Genomic DNA, 23,331 nt, shown 5'->3' on the forward strand with positions numbered 1-23,331 from the left:
CTAACTGTTCTGACATTGTACAATCTGTGTCCTAACTGTTCTGACATTGTACAATCTGTGTCCTAACTGTTCTGACATTGTACAATTTGTGTCTTAACGTTCTAATATTGTACACAATCTGTGTCCTAACTGTTCTGACATTGTACAATCTGTGTCCTAACTGTTCTGACATTGTACAATCTGTGTCCTAACTGTTCTGACATTGTACAATCTGTGTCCTAACTGTTCTGACATTGTACAATCTGTGTCCTAACTGTTCTGACATTGTACAATCTGTGTCCTAACTGTTCTGACATTGTACAATCTGTGTACTTACTGTTCTGACATTGTACAATCTGTGTCCTAACTGTTCTGACATTGTACAATCTGTGTCCTAACTGTTCTGACATTGTACAATCTGTGTCCTAACTGTTCTGACATTGTACAAATCTGTGTCCTAACTGTTCTGACATTGTACAATCTGTGTCCTAACTGTTCTGACATTGTACAATCTGTGTCCTAACTGTTCTGACATTGTACAATCTGTGTCCTAACTGTTCTGACATTGTACAATCTGTGTCCTAACTGTTCTGACATTGTACAATCTGTGTCCTAACTGTTCTGACATTGTACAATCTGTGTCCTAACTGTTCTGACATTGTACAATCTGTGTCCTAACTGTTCTGACATTGTACAATCTGTGTCCTAACTGTTCTGACATTGTACAATCTGTGTCCTAACTGTTCTTACATTGTACAATCTGTGTCCTAACTGTTCTGACATTGTACAATCTGTGTCCTAACTGTTCTGACATTGTACAATCTGTGTCCTAACTGTTCTGACATTGTACAATCTGTGTCCTAACTGTTCTGACATTGTACAATCTGTGTCCTAACTGTTCTGACATTGTACAATCTGTGTCCTAACTGTTCTGACATTGTACAATCTGTGTCCTAACTGTTCTGCATTGTACAATCTGTGTCCTAACTGTTCTCATTGTCAACTTGTTGTACAACAATCTGTGTCCTAACTGTTCTGACATTGTACAATCTGTGTCCTAACTGTTCTGACATTGTACAATCTGTGTCTACTGTTCTGACATTGTACAATCTGTGTCCTAACTGTTCTGACATTGTACAACTGTGTCCTAACTGTTCTGACATTGTACAATCTGTGTCCTAACTGTTCTGACATTGTACAATCTGTGTCCTAACTGTTCTGACATTGTACAATCTGTGTCCTAACTGTTCTGACATTGTACAATCTGTGTCCTAACTGTTCTGACATTGTACAATCTGTGTCCTAACTGTTCTGACATTGTACAATCTGTGTCCTAACTGTTCTGACATTGTACAATCTGTGTCCTAACTGTTCTGACATTGTACAATCTGTGTCCTAACTGTTCTGACATTGTACAATCTGTGTCCTAACTGTTCTGACATTGTACAATCTGTGTCCTAACTGTTCTGACATTGTACAATCTGTGTCCTAACTGTTCTGACATTGTACAATCTGTGTCCTAACTGTTCTGACATTGTACAATCTGTGTCCTAACTGTTCTGACATTGTACAATCTGTGTCCTAACTGTTCTGACATTGTACAATCTGTGTCCTAACTGTTCTGACATTGTACAATCTGTGTTCTAACTGTTCTGACATTGTACAATCTGTGTCCTAACTGTTCTGACATTGTACAATCTGTGTCCTAACTGTTTAAATAGTACAATCTGTGTCCTAACTGTTCTGACATTGTACAAACTGTGTCTTAACCGTTCTTACATTGTACAATCTGTGTCCTAACTGTTCTGACATTGTACAATCTGTGTCCTAACTGTTCTGACATTGTACAATCTGTGTCCTAACTGTTCTAACATTGTACAATCTGTGTCCTAACTGTTCTGACATTGTACAATCTGTGTCCTAACTGTTCTAATTGCATTGTACAATCTGTGTCCTAACTGTTCTGACATTGTACAATCTGTGTCCTAACTGTTCTGACATTGTACAATCTGTGTCCTAACTGTTCTGACATTGTACAATCTGTGTCTTAACTGTTCTGACATTGTACAATCTGTGTCCTAACTGTTCTGACATTGTACAATCTGTGTCCTAACTGTTCTGACATTGTACAATCTGTGTCCTAACTGTTCTAACATTGTACAATCTGTGTCCTAACTGTTCTGACATTGTACAATCTGTGTCCTAACTGTTCTGACATTGTACAATCTGTGTCCTAACTGTTCTGACATTGTACAATCTGTGTCCTAACTGTTCTGACATTGTACAATCTGTGTCCTAACTGTTCTGACATTGTACAATCTGTGTCCTAACTGTTCTGACATTGTACAATCTGTGTCCTAACTGTTCTGACATTGTACAATCTGTGTCTTAACTGTTCTGACATTGTACAATCTGTGTCCTAACTGTTCTGACATTGTACAATCTGTGTCCTAACTGTTCTGACATTGTACAATCTGTGTCCTAACTGTTCTGACATTGTACAATCTGTGTCCTAACTGTTCTGACATTGTACAATCTGTGTCCTAACTGTTCTGACATTGTACAATCTGTGTCCTAACTGTTCTGACATTGTACAATCTGTGTCCTAACTGTTCTGACATTGTACAATCTGTGTCCTAACTGTTCTGACATTGTACAATCTGTGTCCTAACTGTTACATTGTTCTGTGACATTGTACATTGTACAATCTGTGTCCTAACTGTTCTGACATTGTACAATCTGTGTCCTAACTGTTCTGACATTGTACAATTTGTGTCCTAACTGTTCTGACATTGTACAATCTGTGTCCTAACTGTTCTGACATTGTACAATCTGTGTCCTAACTGTTCTGACATTGTACAATCTGTGTCCTAACTGTTCTGACATTGTACAATCTGTGTCCTAACTGTTCTGACATTGTACAATCTGTGTCCTAACTGTTCTGACATTGTACAATCTGTGTCCTAACTGTTCTGACATTGTACAATCTGTGTCCTAACTGTTCTGACATTGTACAATCTGTGTCCTAACTGTTCTGACATTGTACAATCTGTGTCCTAACTGTTCTGACATTGTACAATCTGTGTCCTAACTGTTCTGACATTGTACAATCTGTGTCCTAACTGTTCTGACATTGTACAATCTGTGTCCTAACTGTTCTGACATTGTACAATCTGTGTCCTAACTGTTCTGACATTGTACAATCTGTGTCCTAACTGTTCTGACATTGTACAATCTGTGTCCTAACTGTTCTGACATTGTACAATCTGTGTCCTAACTGTTCTGACATTGTACAATCTGTGTCCTAACTGTTCTGACATTGTACAATCTGTGTCCTAACTGTTCTGACATTGTACAATCTGTGTCCTAACTGTTCTGACATTGTACAATCTGTGTCCTAACTGTTCTGACATTGTACAATCTGTGTCCTAACTGTTCTGACATTGTACAATCTGTGTCCTAACTGTTCTGACATTGTACAATCTGTGTCCTAACTGTTCTGACATTGTACAATCTGTGTCCTAACTGTTCTGACATTGTACAATCTGTGTCCTAACTGTTCTGACATTGTACAATCTGTGTCCTAACTGTTCTGACATTGTACAATCTGTGTCCTAACTGTTCTGACATTGTACAATCTGTGTCCTAACTGTTCTGACATTGTACAATCTGTGTCCTAACTGTTCTGACATTGTACAATCTGTGTCCTAACTGTTCTGACATTGTACAATCTGTGTCCTAACTGTTCTGACATTGTACAATCTGTGTCCTAACTGTTCTGACATTGTACAATCTGTGTCTATACTGTTCTGACATTGTACAATCTATGTCCTAACTGTTCTGACATTGTACAATTTGTGCCCTTACCATTCTTACATTGTACAATCTGTGTCCTAACTGTTCTGACATTGTACAATCTGTGTCCTAACTGTTCTGACATTGTACAATCTGTGTCCTAACTGTTCTGACATTGTACAATCTGTGTCCTAACTGTTCTGACATTGTACAATCTGTGTCCTAACTGTTCTGACATTGTACAATCTGTGTCCTAACTGTTCTGACATTGTACAATCTGTGTCCTAACTGTTCTGACATTGTACAATCTGTGTCCTAACTGTTCTGACATTGTACAATCTGTGTCCTAACTGTTCTGACATTGTACAATCTGTGTCCTAACTGTTCTGACATTGTACAATCTGTGTCCTAACTGTTCTGACATTGTACAATCTGTGTCCTAACTGTTCTGACATTGTACAATCTGTGTCCTAACTGTTCTGACATTGTACAATCTGTGTCCTTAACTGTTCTGACATTGTACAATCTGTGTCCTAACTGTTCTGACATTGTACAATCTGTGTCCTAACTGTTCTGACATTGTACAATCTGTGTCCTAACTGTTCTGACATTGTACAATCTGTGTCCTAACTGTTCTGACATTGTACAATCTGTGTCCTAACTGTTCTGACATTGTACAATCTGTGTCCTAACTGTTCTGACATTGTACAATCTGTGTCCTAACTGTTCTGACATTGTACAATCTGTGTCCTAACTGTTCTGACATTGTACAATCTGTGTCCTAACTGTTCTGACATTTTACAATCTGTGTCCTAACTGTTCTGACATTGTACAATCTGTGTCCTAACTGTTCTGACATTGTACAATCTGTGTCCTAACTGTTCTGACATTGTACAATCTGTGTCCTAACTGTTCTGACATTGTACAATCTGTGTCCTAACTGTTCTGACATTGTACAATCTGTGTCCTAACTGTTCTGACATTGTACAATCTGTGTCCTAACTGTTCTGACATTGTACAATCTGTGTCCTAACTGTTCTGACATTGTACAATCTGTGTCCTAACTGTTCTGACATTGTACAATCTGTGTCCTAACTGTTCTGACATTGTACAATCTGTGTCCTAACTGTTCTGACATTGTACAATCTGTGTCCTAACTGTTCTGACATTGTACAATCTGTGTCCTAACTGTTCTGACATTGTACAATCTGTGTCCTAACTGTTCTGACATTGTACAATCTGTGTCCTAACTGTTCTGACATTGTACAATCTGTGTCCTAACTGTTCTGACATTGTACAATCTGTGTCCTAACTGTTCTGACATTGTACAATCTGTGTCCTAACTGTTCTGACATTGTACAATCTGTGTCCTAACTGTTCTGACATTGTACAATCTGTGTCCTAACTGTTCTGACATTGTACAATCTGTGTCTAACTGTTCTGACATTGTACAATCTGTGTCCTAACTGTTCTGACATTGTACAATCTGTGTCCTAACTGTTCTGACATTGTACAATCTGTGTCCTAACTGTTCTGACATTGTACAATCTGTGTCCTAACTGTTCTGACATTGTACAATCTGTGTCCTAACTGTTCTGACATTGTACAATCTGTGTCCTAACTGTTCTGACATTGTACAATCTGTGTCCTAACTGTTCTGACATTGTACAATCTGTGTCCTAACTGTTCTGACATTGTACAATCTGTGTCCTAACTGTTCTGACATTGTACAATCTGTGTCCTAACTGTTCTGACATTGTACAATCTGTGTCCTAACTGTTCTGACATTGTACAATCTGTGTCCTAACTGTTCTGACATTGTACAATCTGTGTCCTAACTGTTCTGACATTGTACAATCTGTGTCCTAACTGTTCTGACATTGTACAATCTGTGTTCTAACTGTTCTGACATTGTACAATCTGTGTCTTAACTGTTCTGACATTGTACAATCTGTGTCCTAACTGTTCTGACATTGTACAATCTGTGTCTAACTGTTCTAACATTGTACAATCTGTGTCCTAACTGTTTGACATTGTACAATCTGTGTCCTAACTGTTCTGACATTGTACAATCTGTGTCCTAACTGTTCTAACATTGTACAATCTGTGTCTAAACTGTTCTAGCATTGTACAATATATGTTCTAACTGTTCAGACATTGTACAATCTGTGTCCTAACTGGTCTGACATTGTACAATCTGTGTTCTAACTGTTCTAACATTGTACAATCTGTGTCCTAACTGTTCTGACATTGTACAATCTGTGTCCTAACTGTTCTGACATTGTACAATCTGTGTCCTAACTGTTCTGACATTGTACAATCTGTGTCCTAACTGTTCTGACATTGTACAATCTGTGTCTAACTGTTCTAACATTGTACAATCTGTGTCTTAACGTTCTAACATTGTACAATCTGTGTCTTAACGTTCTAACATTGTACAATCTGTGTCTTAACGTTCTAACATTGTACAATCTGTGTCTTAACGTTCTAACATTGTACAATCTGTGTCTTAACGTTCTAACATTGTACAATCTGTGTCTTAACGTTCTAACATTGTACAATCTGTGTAACATTGTACAATATATGTTCTAACGTTCTAACATTGTACAATCTGTGTCCTAACTGTTCTGACATTGTACAATCTGTGTCCTAACTGTTCTGACATTGTACAATCTGTGTCCTAACTGTTCTGACATTGTACAATCTGTGTCTTAACGTTCTGACATTGTACAGTCTATGTTCTAACAGTTCTGACATTGTACAATGTATGTCCTAACTGTTCTAACATTGTACAATCTGTGTCTTAACGTTCTAACATTGTACAATCTGTGTCTTAACGTTCTAACATTGTACAATCTGTGTCTTAACGTTCTAACATTGTACAATCTGTGTCTTAACGTTCTAACATTGTACAATCTGTGTCTTAACGTTCTAACATTGTACAATCTGTGTCCTAACTGTTCTGACATTGTACAATCTGTGTCCTAACTGTTCTAACATTGTACAATCTGTGTCCTAACTGTTATAACTGTCATTCACCATTTAAGATGAAAATTAGCGGTGAAACAATACCTTTTGAATACAGGTTTTACATTGTACAATCTGTGTCCTAACTGTTCTGACATTGTACAATCTGTGTCCTAACTGTTCTTACATTGTACAATCTGTGTCCTTACTGTTCTGACATTGTACAATCTGTGTCCTAACTGTTCTGACATTGTACAATCTGTGTCCTTACTGTTCTGACATTGTACAATCTGTGTCCTAACTGTTCTGACATTGTACACAATATGTGTCCTAACTGTTCTGACATTGTACAATCTGTGTCCTAACTGTTCTGACATTGTACAATCTGTGTCCTAACTGTTCTGACATTGTACAATCCGTGTCCTAACTGTTCTGACATTATACAATCTGTGTCCTAACTGTTCTGACATTGTACAATCTGTTTCCTTACTGTTCTGACATTGTACAATCTGTGTCCTAACTGTTCTGACATTGTACAATCTGTGTCCTAACTGTTCTGACATTGTACAATCTATGTCCTGTTATAACTGTCATTCACCATTTAAGATGAAAATTAACGGTGAAACAATACCTTTTGAATACTTGTAGTAATTGAACAATATCAAATACCCCTTAAACTACTTCGCGGATCACAAGGGAATCACAGCAAGCGCACCCAGAACGTTAATTGTTCAACAAATGTCCATTGTATCAAACATAATATGCTGTTCTGTATCTTTCTGGTCCGTATAATTTACTATGCAGACCTCTTTATCATAAAGAAATGCACTAGGATGGGTTTACCGCGCAGTTCTGGGCTACTTTACCATAAAGAACACTGCGGTGTTATAGAGAAATCCTTCTGGTAATCGTCCTCAGTTGTGTCCTTCTTGTGGACCTACTTCTGTGTGGACAATGAATGACTCCTTAACCAATCAATGATCACCATCATCACTTTATCCTTGTCATTGAAATCTAATTCCATGTTTGTGATAAACGTTTAAAACTGAACGTGAGATTCCAGATTTAGCCAACTCTATACAAGTATGCATTCTAAGCATATGCAACTGACAAGATGATTCGTTTAGACAAAGTATACTGCTTATGGAGTTATGTCACGTATTTTCGCACATGGTTTGCCAGTGACATATTCCATAGTTTTAGTGACATGAGATATACACGTGCCATCCGGTAGCAGACCGGATGAAGCATATGTTCCCGCCATTCTGGCGATCACGTGACATGTAAATATCGATTTTGTTTTAACTCGTAGAACACCCGTTGTTTGTCGGAAATGAATGATTAGTACTGACAATTTAAATGTAAAAACGTGTTACGATAGACACTGGTGCAGCTGGACATACATTGTCCGTTGGATAGTGGCGTACAGTATGGAGGGTTGCCAACTGTCTTACAGGAAAAGAAAAATACATTTGTTTGGCTTTACTCTGTTGAATGATGATTTAATTATCAATTTTATACAGCTGCTGAATCTATCCCTCAACACAACAATGTGATAACTTAGTAGATCTATACTGTAAACACTCCAAGCGTTCAAACAATGACGGACTCCAAGGTTTGGATTAAAAATTAAAAGATTAATAGATAATACACGAAGAAACAAGAAAACATGGAAAATTGAGATAATTGTGGAAGATATTGGTTTTTGAAGCCGTTGAATATAGTTATTTCATTCCATGTTTGCCATACATGAACGCCAGTGTTTCCAGAGATGTAAGATATATAAATGTCAAACTCTCCTATATGGTACTGAAACACAAATATAACTGATGTTTTGTAAATTCTCGTCTGCTCAGCATTTCCTTGCTGTCTCGATTCACGACTCGGGACATTTTTATGTCTTTTGTAATTGATTTTCACAACTCTGCCACTTTTCCTGGTGGATTCGTTTCCTCCAGTTTTGTTCTCGAAGCCAGTATAATGGCGATACTTTCGTCACAGAGTATTTCATGTTCACAGGCCGTCAATAACAGCGGGTGTATTACTATTTCAAATGGCACTTCCAAACATACCTAATAAAACAACCGCTATTTTATGATAAAAAGCAGACAAACGCTTTACAAATTTGGCATAAATAACAGTTTGATTCTCGACTGTACGTCATAAGCCGAAAGATAAACAATGTAAACATGATACTTTGTTTACTGTTCAGTTTGTAACATTTACTGTAACTTTATTTCGCGGACACCAAATTTCACGATTTCCGTTTCAAAATATTTTCATGGATTTAAAAGAAATGTAGATATCCTTAAATTTGATTATGTAAGAATTATCTAGTAAAATATAAATTCGCGGATTTAAAATTGAATGTAGATATCCTTAAATTTCATTATGTAACCACACAGTGGGACAATACCAAAACTAGTGTTCAGAATTACCTAGAATCTCCCAACCGAGACGATAACGGTACAGGTGAGCAGTCGTGCAGTTCCTATGATCCAGACACACCCATCGCTACCGTGACTGATTTGTTTATAATTGAATAGGTACAACATGCGAAACGAGATTTGACGGAAGAAACAAGGAAAGAGAGTAGTGGTTTGCTGTCGGCTGCGACAGCTCCGACGTGGGTAGTACTGGGAGAAACTTGCTTCTGCTGACACTGTTTGAACTTGTGATGTCAAGGATTACCGCTAACGCTCCGAGGAGGACGTCATTCAATCGTTGACTTCGCTGACTAGAGGGGATGTGAAGGTGACATTCATGCAAATAATCTAGTACTGGGGTGAACCCACCTACACAGCCCCAAGATTAAACGTCCGCGAATGTGAAACCGGCTTACTGACCCCCACTTCTGCTGAGAATGTAAATACCCGACGCTCTTTTTGGCATATTTTGTATGCTGGAACATCCGTGGAACCCTATGGCGTAAGAGGATAAAGTTGTAGAGAAGCGAGTGTAATGATAGAGGAGTTATCGGAAACCCTAATGCGTCCACCAATGTGTCAATTTGGTGTAAATAAAGAAAACACTGAACACATCTCGGACGTATTCGATAAATACTATCGGCACGTAATTATTGCGGAGATTTTCAACGCACAGATAAGTAAAAACAGGTTTGGAAGTAAAAAATTCATCTGAGACCAAAACGATAGAGGTGAGATTTTTAGAACCTTGATCGTTGACAAGGAACAAATCATTGAATCACGAAGAGTGGACTGTGTTGAAGAAGGGATTCGATTTAACGAGCAAATACTGTATGTCAGCGTGTTATTTAACAACGGTCTGCTCTATAAAACTTTACCATCTAAGGTTTCAAATCGGAAAAATCTCGGCGGTTGCTCAGAATTCGTTCGAAGACGTTTCGGCAAATAAATCAAAGAAAGAAAAGAAACAAGGAAAGAGAGTTGGTTTGCTGTCGGCTGCGACAGCTCCGACCGTGGGTAGGAGAACTTGCTTCTGCTGACACTGTTTGACACTCCCTAGATTTAACGAGCGTGCCTATTTAATGAACGTTCTTCAATTGACGACCTGAAGTGCATGTTCGTTTTAGAACAGATGCATTTGTCTCAGTTGACAACTCTGAAGTATTATGGTGCCTACCATGCTATGTTTGTAACAGACGTTTGGTTTGTGATGCGTGAGTCCAACTACCTACAAATCAGGGATCTTACTTTGAGCTTTGTCGATTTATGTACAGAATTGGAAACTTCGTACAAAAACGATGTATTTGTCTCGGCTACCCCGTTAGAGTGTTTACGTCATGTGATAATTCGTGGTAAAAGGTTCGAAATTACTCAACCATGACGAGGTTGATTCTTGTTTTGAGGGTTTGACCTTTACAATGAGTTTTAGTTACATGGGAATCAGTGAACCACCCAATGCCTTTCCTGGCTGTGTATTTGGCATATAACATGCATGTAAGGTTTTATGGATTCAAAATACGTCATGTTTTATGAAGTTGTGTGGTCCTCCTTGACTAGAAGGAGACCTGCCTCAGACGTAGCTTGCTGTTCACAGACCATGACTACAACAATAAAATACATTAATATTTAGGTAGAACTGTAGCCTTTGTTTCCTGTTTTTGTAATGCAGACAACGGTTTTGTATTTATTCTGATAAAGATAATACCATATCACATGTCAACAAGGCAATGTTTAGCAGTCGATAGTTTCATATTGATTTAGAAAAAATCTGTCTGTGTTTCGTAAATTAAGACAAGTCATTTCCATCTCGATATGGAGCATCTAAATTTGTCGTGAATAGTCCTCAATTAACCCTTAATGATGGTGATGACAACCTATGAAAACCGATTCCGTTTCGCAAATTGGTTTCACAAATTATTGGTCAGATAGCATAATCTCTTCTGACCATGAATCTAGCTACGCCGCTGATGATAAGTCAGAGATAACTATCGGGTGTGTGTATCATGTTAGCATTAGTAACAGGTCGAGTCAGAAGAACCGGAAGAGCTGATTCTAATGTAATTGTAGAAACGACTAAGGTGCGGAATGTCTTCATCTATCAGCACATTACGGACAGAATATCGGCAGGATCGTGATTGAGTCACGTCACTGCTGTCAGACTTAATTATTCTCATTGATTATAAGGTAGATAAGCGGTTCAGTCTGTGATAATCTAATTTATGAAGACTTTCACTTCGACATCATTACTTTCTATAAAACAATACTCCGTCCGCAAAAAACCTCCAGTTCATCGAGATCCCTTAATCTTAGTTATATATACTGTTATTGTCATACTCACATATCAAAAAGGACTATTAATGTGTTATACATCATCAAAAGTTACCAACTTTTTGAGAAGTACAATGCTTACAATGCATAGGTTTTAATTTTACAAGTATAAATAAAAGCTGAAAATCATGATATTTACATCAACAGTACAGTGAAATGAGTACTTATGCAGTCAAGTTGTGGTCTGCATTTTTATTTCACATTATAACAGTGTGTTTAGTAATTATTAAGTTATTTCTGCATGCATGTTTTCATTTTAACATACATAAGGCATAACAAAAACAATATGTTGACACTCCATAAATTCTGTTTTGTAACTAGTGTTTATAAGGCATCATACATGTTTGTCTGTCCGTTGAAATTATTTTCACAGCTTAATTCATCAAACCTTATGGTTTTCAATGGATTACTGAAGAATAATAACAAATGTCAAAACATTTGCTCAGTTACAACACATGTGACTTTACAATCTGTAATGGATATATTAGTGGTTCCCTAACATAGATAACGTTTCTGTGGAGATGTCTATCTCAGGAATATTGATAAAAATGGGGCCGAGTCTTAAGGTCAAATATTTCGTAAAACCACCAACTTTTTCAATGTTGTTACTTTGGTAGTTCTACTAGATAATCATTATTTATAAAAGGAATCCAAGCCTATGTTTGTGTTTGACCAGGGCAGAGACGTACCTTCTGTGGCCCTGACACTTTACCGCCTACCCTGATTCGATAGGTCTTAATACATTTATCTATTAGTATTCAAAATTTCGTCTCCGGTAACTAATATTGTCAAATCTATGTTCTTATCGATTTATCCTACGGGACAAAACCGATGACAAGGAATCACTACTATTACGCTTTGCCATCAAACACAGTCACGTGGTTGATTTCGGAGTAGATTACAAATCACCAGATTTGACCAGAACAAGACGGCTCCTTGGTAGCGTTATTCTGCTTTGTGATTGGCGAATTGTATTTTTCCTTATTTGAATTAACTTGTAATTATTTACTGTCATTACCTCTTCACATAATATGGGGTGTCATAATATATATGTATACCACTAACAATGGGACTATGGTGTGTCAGAGGGGCAAACCATTAGATAATGGCATTCATGTTTGTATCGGATGTTATAATAATAAGTTACACGGCTGGAACCCTGGATCAGTCCTAGTGTTTTACGTCAGGTGATTTGAATATGTCGTGTTTTTATGTTAACAAAACTTCACATGAATATTTTTTCTCTGATATTCAAACATTACATTTTCCATTAAACAAGAAAGCATTCATGTTTTCGCTTTGAGTACCGTGTTTCGCTATTGAAGTTATATTATTTCGATTTCAAATACGTTTATGTCATTAAATATTTTAAAGTCTACACAGGGAACGTTTTAGTGGGTGATACATTAACCTATATAACAGCAAATTCCACCTGGGTCCGGTTGTTCATAGTAACAGCAGATTCCACCTGGGTCCGGTTGTTCATAGTAACAGCAGATTCCACCTGGGTCCGGTTGTTCATAGTAACAGCAGATTCCACCTGGGTCCGGTTGTCCATAGTAACAGCAAATTCCACCTGGGTCCGGTCGTTCATAGTAACAGCAGATTCCACCTGGGTCCGGTTGTTCATAGTAACAGCAGATTCCACCTGGGTCCGATTGTTCATAGTAACAGCAGATTCCACCTGGGTCCGATTGTTCATAGTAACAGCAGATTCCACCTGGGTCCGGTCGTTCATAGTAACAGCAGATTCCACCTGGGTCCATTGTTCATAGTAACAGCAGATTCCACCTGGGTCCGATTGTTCATAGTAACAGCAGATTCCACCTGGGTCCGATTGTTCATAGTAACAGCAGATTCCACCTGGGTCCGGTTGTTCATAGTAACAGCAGATTCCACCTGGGTCCGTTGTTCATAGTAACAGCAGATTCCACCTGGGTCCGATTGTTCATAGTAACAGCAGATTCCACCTGGGTCCGATTGTTCATAGTAACAGCAGATTCCACCTGGGTCCGATTGTTCATAGTAACAGCAGATTCCACCTGGGTCCGATTGTTCATAGTAACAGCAGATTCCACCTGGGTCCGATTGTTCATAGTAACAGCAGATTCCACCTGGGTCCGTTGTTCATAGTAACAGCAGATTCCACCTGGGTCCGTTGTTCATAGTAACAGCAGATTCCACCTGGGTCCGGTGTTCATAGTAACAGCAGATTCCACCTGGGTCCGATTGTTCATAGTAACAGCAGATTCCACCTGGGTCCGGTCGTTCATAGTAACAGCAGATTCCACCTGGGTCCGTTGTTCATAGTAACAGCAGATTCCACCTGGGTCCGGTCGTTCATAGTAACAGCAGATTCCACCTGGGTCCGATTGTTCATAGTAACAGCAGATTCCACCTGGGTCCGATTGTTCATAGTAACAGCAGATTCCACCTGGGTCCGGTTGTTCATAGTAACAGCAGATTCCACCTGGGTCCGATTGTTCATAGTAACAGCAGATTCCACCTGGGTCCGGTCGTTCATAGTAACAGCAGATTCCACCTGGGTCCGGTTGTTCATAGTAACAGCAGATTCCACCTGGGTCCGGTTGTTCATAGTAACAGCAGATTCCACCTGGGTCCGATTGTTCATAGTAACAGCAGATTCCACCTGGGTCCGATTGTTCATAGTAACAGCAGATTCCACCTGGGTCCGGTTGTTCATAGTAACAGCAGATTCCACCTGGGTCCGATTGTTCATAGTAACAGCAGATTCCACCTGGGTCCGGTTGTTCATAGTAACAGCAGATTCCACCTGGGTCCGGTTGTTCATAGTAACAGCAGATTCCACCTGGGTCCGATTGTTCATAGTAACAGCAGATTCCACCTGGGTCCGTTGTTCATAGTAACAGCAGATTCCACCTGGGTCCGATTGTTCATAGTAACAGCAGATTCCACCTGGGTCCGATTGTTCTAGTAACAGCAGATTCCACCTGGGTCCGATTGTTCATAGTAACAGCAGATTCCACCTGGGTCCGATTGTTCATAGTAACAGCAGATTCCACCTGGGTCCGATTGTTCATAGTAACAGCAGATTCCACCTGGGTCCGATTGTTCATAGTAACAGCAGATTCCACCTGGGTCCGATTGTTCATAGTAACAGCAGATTCCACCTGGGTCCGATTGTTCATAGTAACAGCAGATTCCACCTGGTCCGTTGTTCATAGTAACAGCAGATTCCCCTGGGTCCGATGTTCATAGTAACAGCAGATTCCACCTGGGTCCGATTGTTCATAGTAACAGCAGATTCCATCCTGGGTCCATGTGTTCATAGTAACAGCAGATTCCACCTGGGTCCGGTTGTTCATAGTAACAGCAGATTCCACTGGGTCGTGTTCATTCAGCAGATTCCACCTGGTCCGATTGTTCATAGTAACAGCAGATTCCACCTGGGTCCGATTGTTCATAGTAACAGCAGATTCACTGGTGTTCATAGTAACAGCAGATTCCACCTGGGTCCGGTTGTTCATAGTAACAGCAGATTCCACCTGGGTCCGTTGTTCATAGTAACAGCAGATTCCACCTGGGTCCGGTTGTTCATAGTAACAGCAGATTCCACCCTGGGTCCGGTTGTTCATAGTAACAGCAGATTCCACCTGGGTCCGATTGTTCATAGTAACAGCAGATTCCACCTGGGTCCGATTGTTCATAGTAACAGCAGATTCCACCTGGGTCCGATTGTTCATAGTAACAGCAGATTCCACCTGGGTCCGATTGTTCATAGTAACAGCAGATTCCACCTGGGTCCGATTGTTCATAGTAACAGCAGATTCCACCTGGGTCCGGTCGTTCATAGTAACAGCAGATTCCACCTGGTCGTGGTACACAGATCGTCTTTCATAGTAACAGCAGATTCCACCTGGGTCCGTGTTCATAGTAACAGCAGATTCCACCTGGGTCCGATTGTTCATAGTAACAGCAGATTCCACCTGGGTCCGGTGTTCATAGTAACAGCAGATTCCACCTGGGTCCGATTGTTCATAGTAACAGCAGATTCCACCTGGGTCCGGTTGTTCATAGTAACAGCAGATTCCACCTGGGTCCGTTGTTCATAGTAACAGCAGATTCCACCTGGGTCCGATTGTTCATAGTAACAGCAGATTCCACCTGGGTCCGGTTGTTCATAGTAACAGCAGATTCCACCTGGGTCCGGTTGTTCATAGTAACAGCAGATTCCACCTGGGTCCGATTGTTCATAGTAACAGCAGATTCCACCTGGGTCCGGTTGTTCATAGTAACAGCAGATTCCACCTGGGTCCGATTGTTCATAGTAACAGCAGATTCCACCTGGGTCCGGTTGTTCTATAGTAACAGCAGATTCCACCTGGGTCCGATTGTTCATAGTAACAGCAGATTCCACCTGGGTCCGGTTTTTCATAGTAACAGCAGATTCCACCTGGGTCCGATTGTTTAAAGTGAGCTAATCACAGTTTAACGGCAATTTTCAAACTCAGATAAAGTCATGTCTGTTGATACTAACTTTACCAAAAATAAAAGTTTTAAGAATTCAATACTTTACCTCCTCGCTTAGTGAAGATTTAGTTATGGGTTTTGCAGTAAATGAGAATGAAAATTTCACTTATCATATGATATCAATCACTGAACAAATGGGCCTTGTGGTTTAAAGTTATATGTGCCGTAACTGGCCGAAAAGTTTGACATGTTATCTTTTTTTAATTTATCTATTGAAAACCAAAACGTTTGATGAATTAAGCTGTGAAAATCATTCAAATGGTTTCAGATGCCGGATAAACATTTGTTACAGCACAGAAAACTATTGTTTTTATACCTTATGTATGTTTATGTATAAAATATCATATCAAGAGTATTCCCTTTACATTACTTATAACATTAAAGATAATCTGAGACAAAAGAAGATACATTATTATATATTGTATGTTTATGATATGTGTTAATTAGAGGGAAGCTTGATATTCTCTATGAAAAAGAATTACAACAAAACACTGTATTAACTTTCACTGTCAACAGTAACTTTGTATGTTTGGTAATTTCTGTCAGTGTGGTATCCATGGTTACAGCCATCCGTGATGCCCATATCATACGCCACTTTTACTCTTTATATATACTATTCCTATTTAACGATTGACGTGATGGTTTATAGTGGTGTCACTGGTATACCAATAGTATACTGGTTTAATATGGCAAGGCCAAACTGTCGGGTTGGTTTTTATTTTTATGTCAGCTGCCGTCATTATTGGAATTTGTATAATATAAAATGTTTAATTCCATATAGTGATGCCGGTTTGTTTCGGATTGTCACGATTGTATTGGATAGTCTTTCTACTGTACCTACCTCAAATGTCACTTTGTTTTTAAAACGACAATGTCTTGATGTGTTTAGATCTAGATATGTCTGTGACCAAAACGGTACGGATTTGCTACTGCTTAATGTTAGTTTTTTACATAAATTATTCCTGATTCTCTACATCGTCACTAACCTACTTCAGTAGTTTACCATGTTCCATCAAGTTAGGTACAAAACAGTTTTATTGACTGTTAACCTGTTACTAAAGAAGAACAGTGCCTGTGGACTGAACCAATGAAAACGAGAGAAAAAGTCACGTTATGTACTAAATTCGGTTATTTCCTAATTAACAGGAATATGTCAGAGATGTCCGGACTAAGTATCTAAACTGTCTATCTAAATTCCTATGGATAGTCTTGTGGCTACGCCTGTGGTTCTGCTATTATATTTAACACCGTTACTGTATACGTAGTTCTGTAGTATTTATATGTGTTGCATATTAAGTGGTGTTAACAATAATGTATATTTCTAATCCGTCAAAATGTCCCCCTGGATCATGACGAACAACCTCTCAATACAAGTTGACAAAGAACCTGTCCATTGTGTATTTGTTCTATGGGGTAAATGTTGTTTACTGGTGAACATTTAATTGGTATGCGTGTCCATTAACACCTTCCCTAGTCCGATGTCGAGGTCTTTTAAATAGAATAGTTCCATATTGTAAGAGTCTGCTTGAAGAAACATTGATGATTGGTCCCACGAAAGTGGAAGATTGAACATAAAATGGAAAAAAAACAAGGCACAAGCAAACTATATAGACCATCTCATACAGATGTTGTAGCCTCACGGGAGACCATCTCATACAGATGTTGTAGCCTCGCGGGAGACCATCTCATACAGATGTTGTAGCCTCACGGGAGACCATCTCATACAGATGTTGTAGCCTCACGGGAGACTATCTCATACAGATGTTGTAGCCTCACGGGAGACAATCTCATACAGATGTAGCCTCACGGGAGACCATCTCATACAGATGTTGTAGCCTCACGGGAGACCATCTCATACAGATGTTGAAGCCTCACGGGAGACCATCTCATACAGATGTTGTAGCCTCACGAGAGACCATCTCATACAGATGTTGTAGCCTCACGGGAGACCATCTCATACAGATGTTGTAGCCTCGCGGGAGACCATCTCATACAGATGTTGTAGCCTCACGGGAGACCATCTCATACAGATGTTGTAGCCTTGCGGGAGACCATCTCATACAGATGTTGTAGCCTCACGGGAGACCATCTCATACAGATGTTGTAGCCTCACGGGAGACCATCTCATACAGATGTTGTAGCCTCACGGGAGACCATCTCATACAGATGTTGTAGCCTCACGGGAGACCATCTCATACAGATGTTGTAGCCTCTCACGAGAGACCATCTCATACAGATGTTGTAGCCTCACGGGAGACCATCTCATACAGATGTTGTAGCCTCACGAGAGACCATCTCATACAGATGTTGTAGCCTCACGGGAGACCATCTCATACAGATGTTGTAGCCTCACGGGAGACCATCTCATACAGATGTTGTAGCCTCACGGGAGACCATCTCATACAGATGTTGTAGCCTCACGGGAGACCATCTCATACAGATGTTGTAGCCTCACGGGAGACCATCTCATACAGATGTTGTAGCCTCACGGGAGACCATCTCATACAGATGTTGAAGCCTCACGGGAGACCATCTCATACAGATGTTGTAGCCTCACGGGAGACCATCTCATACAGATGTTGTAGCCTCACGGGAGACCATCTCATACAGATGTTGTAGCCTCACGGGAGACCATCTCATACAGATGTTGTAGCCTCACGGGAGACCATCTCATACAGATGTTGTAGCCTCACGGGAGACCATCTCATACAGATGTTGTAGCCTCACGGGAGACCATCTCATACAGATGTTGTAGCCTCACGGGAGACCATCTCATACAGATGTTGTAGCCTCACGGGAGACCATCTCATACAGATGTTGTAGCCTCACGAGAGACCATCTCATACAGATGTTGTAGCCTCACGGAGAGACCATCTCATACAGATGTTGTAGCCTCACGGGAGACCATCTCATACAGATGTTGTAGCCTCACGGGAGACCATCTCATACAGATGTTGTAGCCTCACGGGAGACCATCTCATACAGATGTTGTAGCCTCACGGGAGACCATCTCATACAGATGTTGTAGCCTCACGGGAGACCATCTCATACAGATGTTGTAGCCTAGCCTCACGGGAGACCATCTCATACAGATGTTGTAGCCTCACGGGAGACCATCTCATACAGATGTTGTAGCCTCACGGGAGACCATCTCATACAGATGTTGTAGCCTCACGGGAGACCATCTCATACAGATGTTGTAGCCTCACTGGAGACCATCTCATACAGATGTTGTAGCCTCACGAGAGACCATCTCATACAGATGTTGTAGCCTCACGGGAGACCATCTCATACAGATGTTGTAGCCTCACGGGAGACCATCTCATACAGATGTTGTAGCCTCACGGGAGACCATCTCATACAGATGTTGTAGCCTCACGGGAGACCATCTCATACAGATGTTGTAGCCTCACGGGAGACCATCTCATACAGATGTTGTAGCCTCACGGGAGACCATCTCATACAGATGTTGTAGCCTCACGAGAGACCATCTCATACAGATGTTGTAGCCTCACGGGAGACCATCTCATACAGATGTTGTAGCCTCACGGGAGACCATCTCATACAGATGTTGTAGCCTCACGGGAGACCATCTCATACAGATGTTGTAGCCTCACGGGAGACCATCTCATACAGATGTTGTAGCCTCACGGGAGACCATCTCATACAGATGTTGTAGCCTCACGGGAGACCATCTCATACAGATGTTGTAGCCTCACGGGAGACCATCTCATACAGATGTTGTAGCCTCACGGGAGACCATCTCATACAGATGTTGTAGCCTCACGGGAGACCATCTCATACAGATGTTGTAGCCTCACGGGAGACCATCTCATACAGATGTTGTAGCCCTCACGGGAGACCATCTCATACAGATGTTGTAGCCTCACGGGAGACCATCTCATACAGATGTTGTAGCCTCACGGAGACCATCTCATACAGATGTTGTAGCCTCACGGGAGACCATCTCATACAGATGTTGTAGCCTCACGGAGACCATCTCATACAGATGTTGTAGCCTCACGGGAGACCATCTCATACAGATGTTGTAGCCTCACGGGAGACCATCTCATACAGATGTTGTAGCCTCACGGGAGACCATCTCATACAGATGTTGTAGCCTCACGGGAGACCATCTCATACAGATGTTGTAGCCTCACGGGAGACCATCTCATACAGATGTTGTAGCCTCACGGGAGACCATCTCATACAGATGTTGTAGCCTCACGGGAGACCATCTCATACAGATGTTGTAGCCTCACGGGAGACCATCTCATACAGATGTTGTAGCCTCACGGGAGACCATCTCATACAGATGTTGTAGCCTCACGGGAGACCATCTCATACAGATGTTGTAGCCTCACGGGAGACCATCTCATACAGATGTTGTAGCCTCACGGGAGACCATCTCATACAGATGTTGTAGCCTCACGGGAGACCATCTCATACAGATGTTGTAGCCTCACGGGAGACCATCTCATACAGATGTTGTAGCCTCACGGGAGACCATCTCATACAGATGTTGTAGCCTCACGGGAGACCATCTCATACAGATGTTGTAGCCTCACGGGAGACCATCTCATACAGATGTTGTAGCCTCACGGGAGACCATCTCATACAGATGTTGTAGCCTCACGGGAGACCATCTCATACAGATGTTGTAGCCTCACGGGAGACCATCTCATACAGATGTTGTAGCCTCACGGGAGACCATCTCATACAGATGTTGTAGCCTCACGGGAGACCATCTCATACAGATGTTGTAGCCTCACGGGAGACCATCTCATACAGATGTTGTAGCCTCACGGGAGACCATCTCATACAGATGTTGTAGCCTCACGGGAGACCATCTCATACAGATGTTGTAGCCTCACGGGAGACCATCTCATACAGATGTTGTAGCCTCACGGGAGACCATCTCATACAGATGTTGTAGCCTCACGGGAGACCATCTCATACAGATGTTGTAGACCATCTCACGTAGAGACCATCTCATACAGATGTTGTAGCCTCACGGGAGACCATCTCAACAGATGTTGTAGCCTCACGGGAGACCATCTCATACAGATGTTGTAGCCTCACGGGAGACCATCTCATACAGATGATGTTGTAGCCTCACGGGAGACCATCTCATACAGATGTTTAGTAGACCATCTCCTCACGGGAGACCATCTCATACAGATGTTGTAGCCTCACGGGAGACCATCTCATACAGATGTTTGTAGCCTCACACGAGAGACCATCTCATACAGATGTTGTAGCCTCACGGGAGACCATCATCAGACGAACATAAAGAGAAACCCACAATGGTTTATTGCCTTTCTAAGTCAAAATAAGGATCAGACACAGTATAGGATTAAAAACAGAGTCATATAAAAATGGAAGCACTCCAGTCGATTTGAATCATCTCAGATAGATCGGCGGAACTGAAGCCACTGTATCAATAAAACCAAGTTATATAAATATCACGATATTACATCTAGTTTGTGGATTGTCTGGCCCTCGTATTAATGTTATCATCATTCAAATGTCAATTTGCGATAGACGTAAGTGAAATAAAAGTTTGTCTATAAATAGAAAACTTGAAATTGTTCACGCGGATGATGACAAGTACACGAGTAATGATTAATCAAGAAATGATCAATACTGTCTGGGAGAGGGTTTATATAAAGTAGGCGACATAACTGTGAAAATAAAAAAGGACATTCTGGGGAAGGACTTATATATATTTGTGAAGTAGGCGATACAAACTGTGAAAACAAAAAAGGACATTCTGGGGAAGGACTTATATATATTTGTGAAGTAGGCGATACCAACTGTGAAAATAAAAAAAGGACATTCTGGGAAAGGACTTATATATATTTGTGAAGAAGGCGATACAAACTGTGAAAACAAAAAAAGGACATTCTGGGGAAGGACTTATATATATTTGTGAAGTAGGCGATACAAACTGTGAAAACAAAAAAGGACATTCTGGGGAAGGACTTATATATATTTGTGAAGTAGGCGATACAAACTGTGAAAACAAAAAAGGACATTCTGGGTAAGGACTTATATATATTTGTGAAGTAGGCGATACAAACTGTGTAAACAAAAAAGGACATTCTGGGGAAGGACTTATATATATTTGTGAAGTAAGCGAAACAAACTGTGAAAACAAATTTATATTTGTGAAGTAGGCGATACAAACTGTGAAAACAAAAAAAGGACATTCTGGGGAAGGACTTATATATATATTTGTGAAGTAGGCGATACCAACTGTGTAAACAAAATAGGACATTCTGGGGAAGGACTTATATATATTTGTGAAGTAGGCGATACCAACTGTGTAAACAAAAAAAGGACATTCTGGGGAAGGACTTGTATATATTTGTGAAGTAAGCGATACAAACTGTGTAAACAAAAAAGGACATTCTGGGGAAGGACTTATATATATTTGTGAAGTAAGCGATACAAACTGTGAAAACAAAAAAGGACATTCTGGGGAAGGATTTATATATATTTGTGAAGTAAGCGATACAAACTGTGAAAACAAAAAAGGACATTCTGGGGAAGGACTTATATATATTTGTGAAGTAGGCGATACAAACTGTGAAAATAAAAAAGGACATTCTGGGGAAGGACTTATATATATTTGTGAAGTAAGCGATACAAACGGTGTAAACAAAAAAGGACATTCTGGGGAAGGATTTATATATATTTGTGAAGTAGGCGATACAAACTGTGAAAATAAAAAAGGACATTCTGGGGAAGGACTTATATATATTTGTGAAGTAAGCGATACAAACTGTGTAAACAAAAAAGGACATTCTGGGGAAGGATTTATATATATTTGTGAAGTAGGCGATACAAACTGTGTAAACAAAAAAGGACATTCTGGGGAAGGATATATATATATTTGTGAAGTAGGCGATACAAACTGTGAAAACAAAAAAAGGACATTCTGGGGAAGGATATATATATATTTGTGAAGTAGGCGATACAAACTGTGAAAACAAAAAAAGGACATTCTGGGGAAGGACTTATATATATTTGTGAAGTAGGCGATACCAACTGTGTAAACAAAAAAGGACATTCTGGGGAAGGACTTATATATATTTGTGAAGTAGGCGATACCAACTGTGTAAACAAAAAAAGGACATTCTGGGGAAGGACTTATATATATTTGTGAAGTAGGCGATACAAACTGTGTAAACAAAAAAGGACATTCTGGGGAAGGACTTATATATATTTGTGAAGTAGGCGATACCAACTGTGTAAACAAAAAAAGGACATTCTGGGGAAGGACTTATATATATTTGTGAAGTAGGCGATACAAACTGTG

General features: G+C 40.2%; 2 protein-coding genes across 2 annotated transcripts; both read right to left on the reverse strand.

The window, feature by feature from the left end:
• Nucleotides 1-12,906: 12,906 nt before the first annotated feature.
• On the reverse strand, nucleotides 12,907-13,233 carry LOC138314298 (uncharacterized). The gene has a single exon (XM_069254569.1). It carries the CDS (start codon nucleotides 13,231-13,233, stop codon nucleotides 12,907-12,909), a length of 327 nt encoding a protein of 108 aa, XP_069110670.1.
• Nucleotides 13,234-13,764: 531 nt separating this feature from the next.
• Nucleotides 13,765-14,343, reverse strand: LOC138314305 (uncharacterized). Its single transcript, XM_069254583.1, has one exon. The coding sequence runs from the start codon at nucleotides 14,341-14,343 to the stop codon at nucleotides 13,765-13,767; it is 579 nt and encodes a 192-aa protein (XP_069110684.1).
• Nucleotides 14,344-23,331: the final 8,988 nt, after the last annotated feature.

Source organism: Argopecten irradians, chromosome 1 (assembly GCF_041381155.1).
Source record: "Argopecten irradians isolate NY chromosome 1, Ai_NY, whole genome shotgun sequence".
Lineage (NCBI taxonomy): Eukaryota > Metazoa > Mollusca > Bivalvia > Pectinida > Pectinidae > Argopecten > Argopecten irradians.

Excerpts from the sequence above, each read along its gene's own strand:
- LOC138314298 (XM_069254569.1), bottom strand. The coding sequence starts at position 13,233 with ATGAACGACCGGACCCAGGTGGAATCTGCTGTTACTATGAACAATCGG.
- LOC138314305 (XM_069254583.1), bottom strand. The coding sequence starts at position 14,343 with ATGAACAATCGGACCCAGGTGGAATCTGCTGTTACTATGAACAACCGG.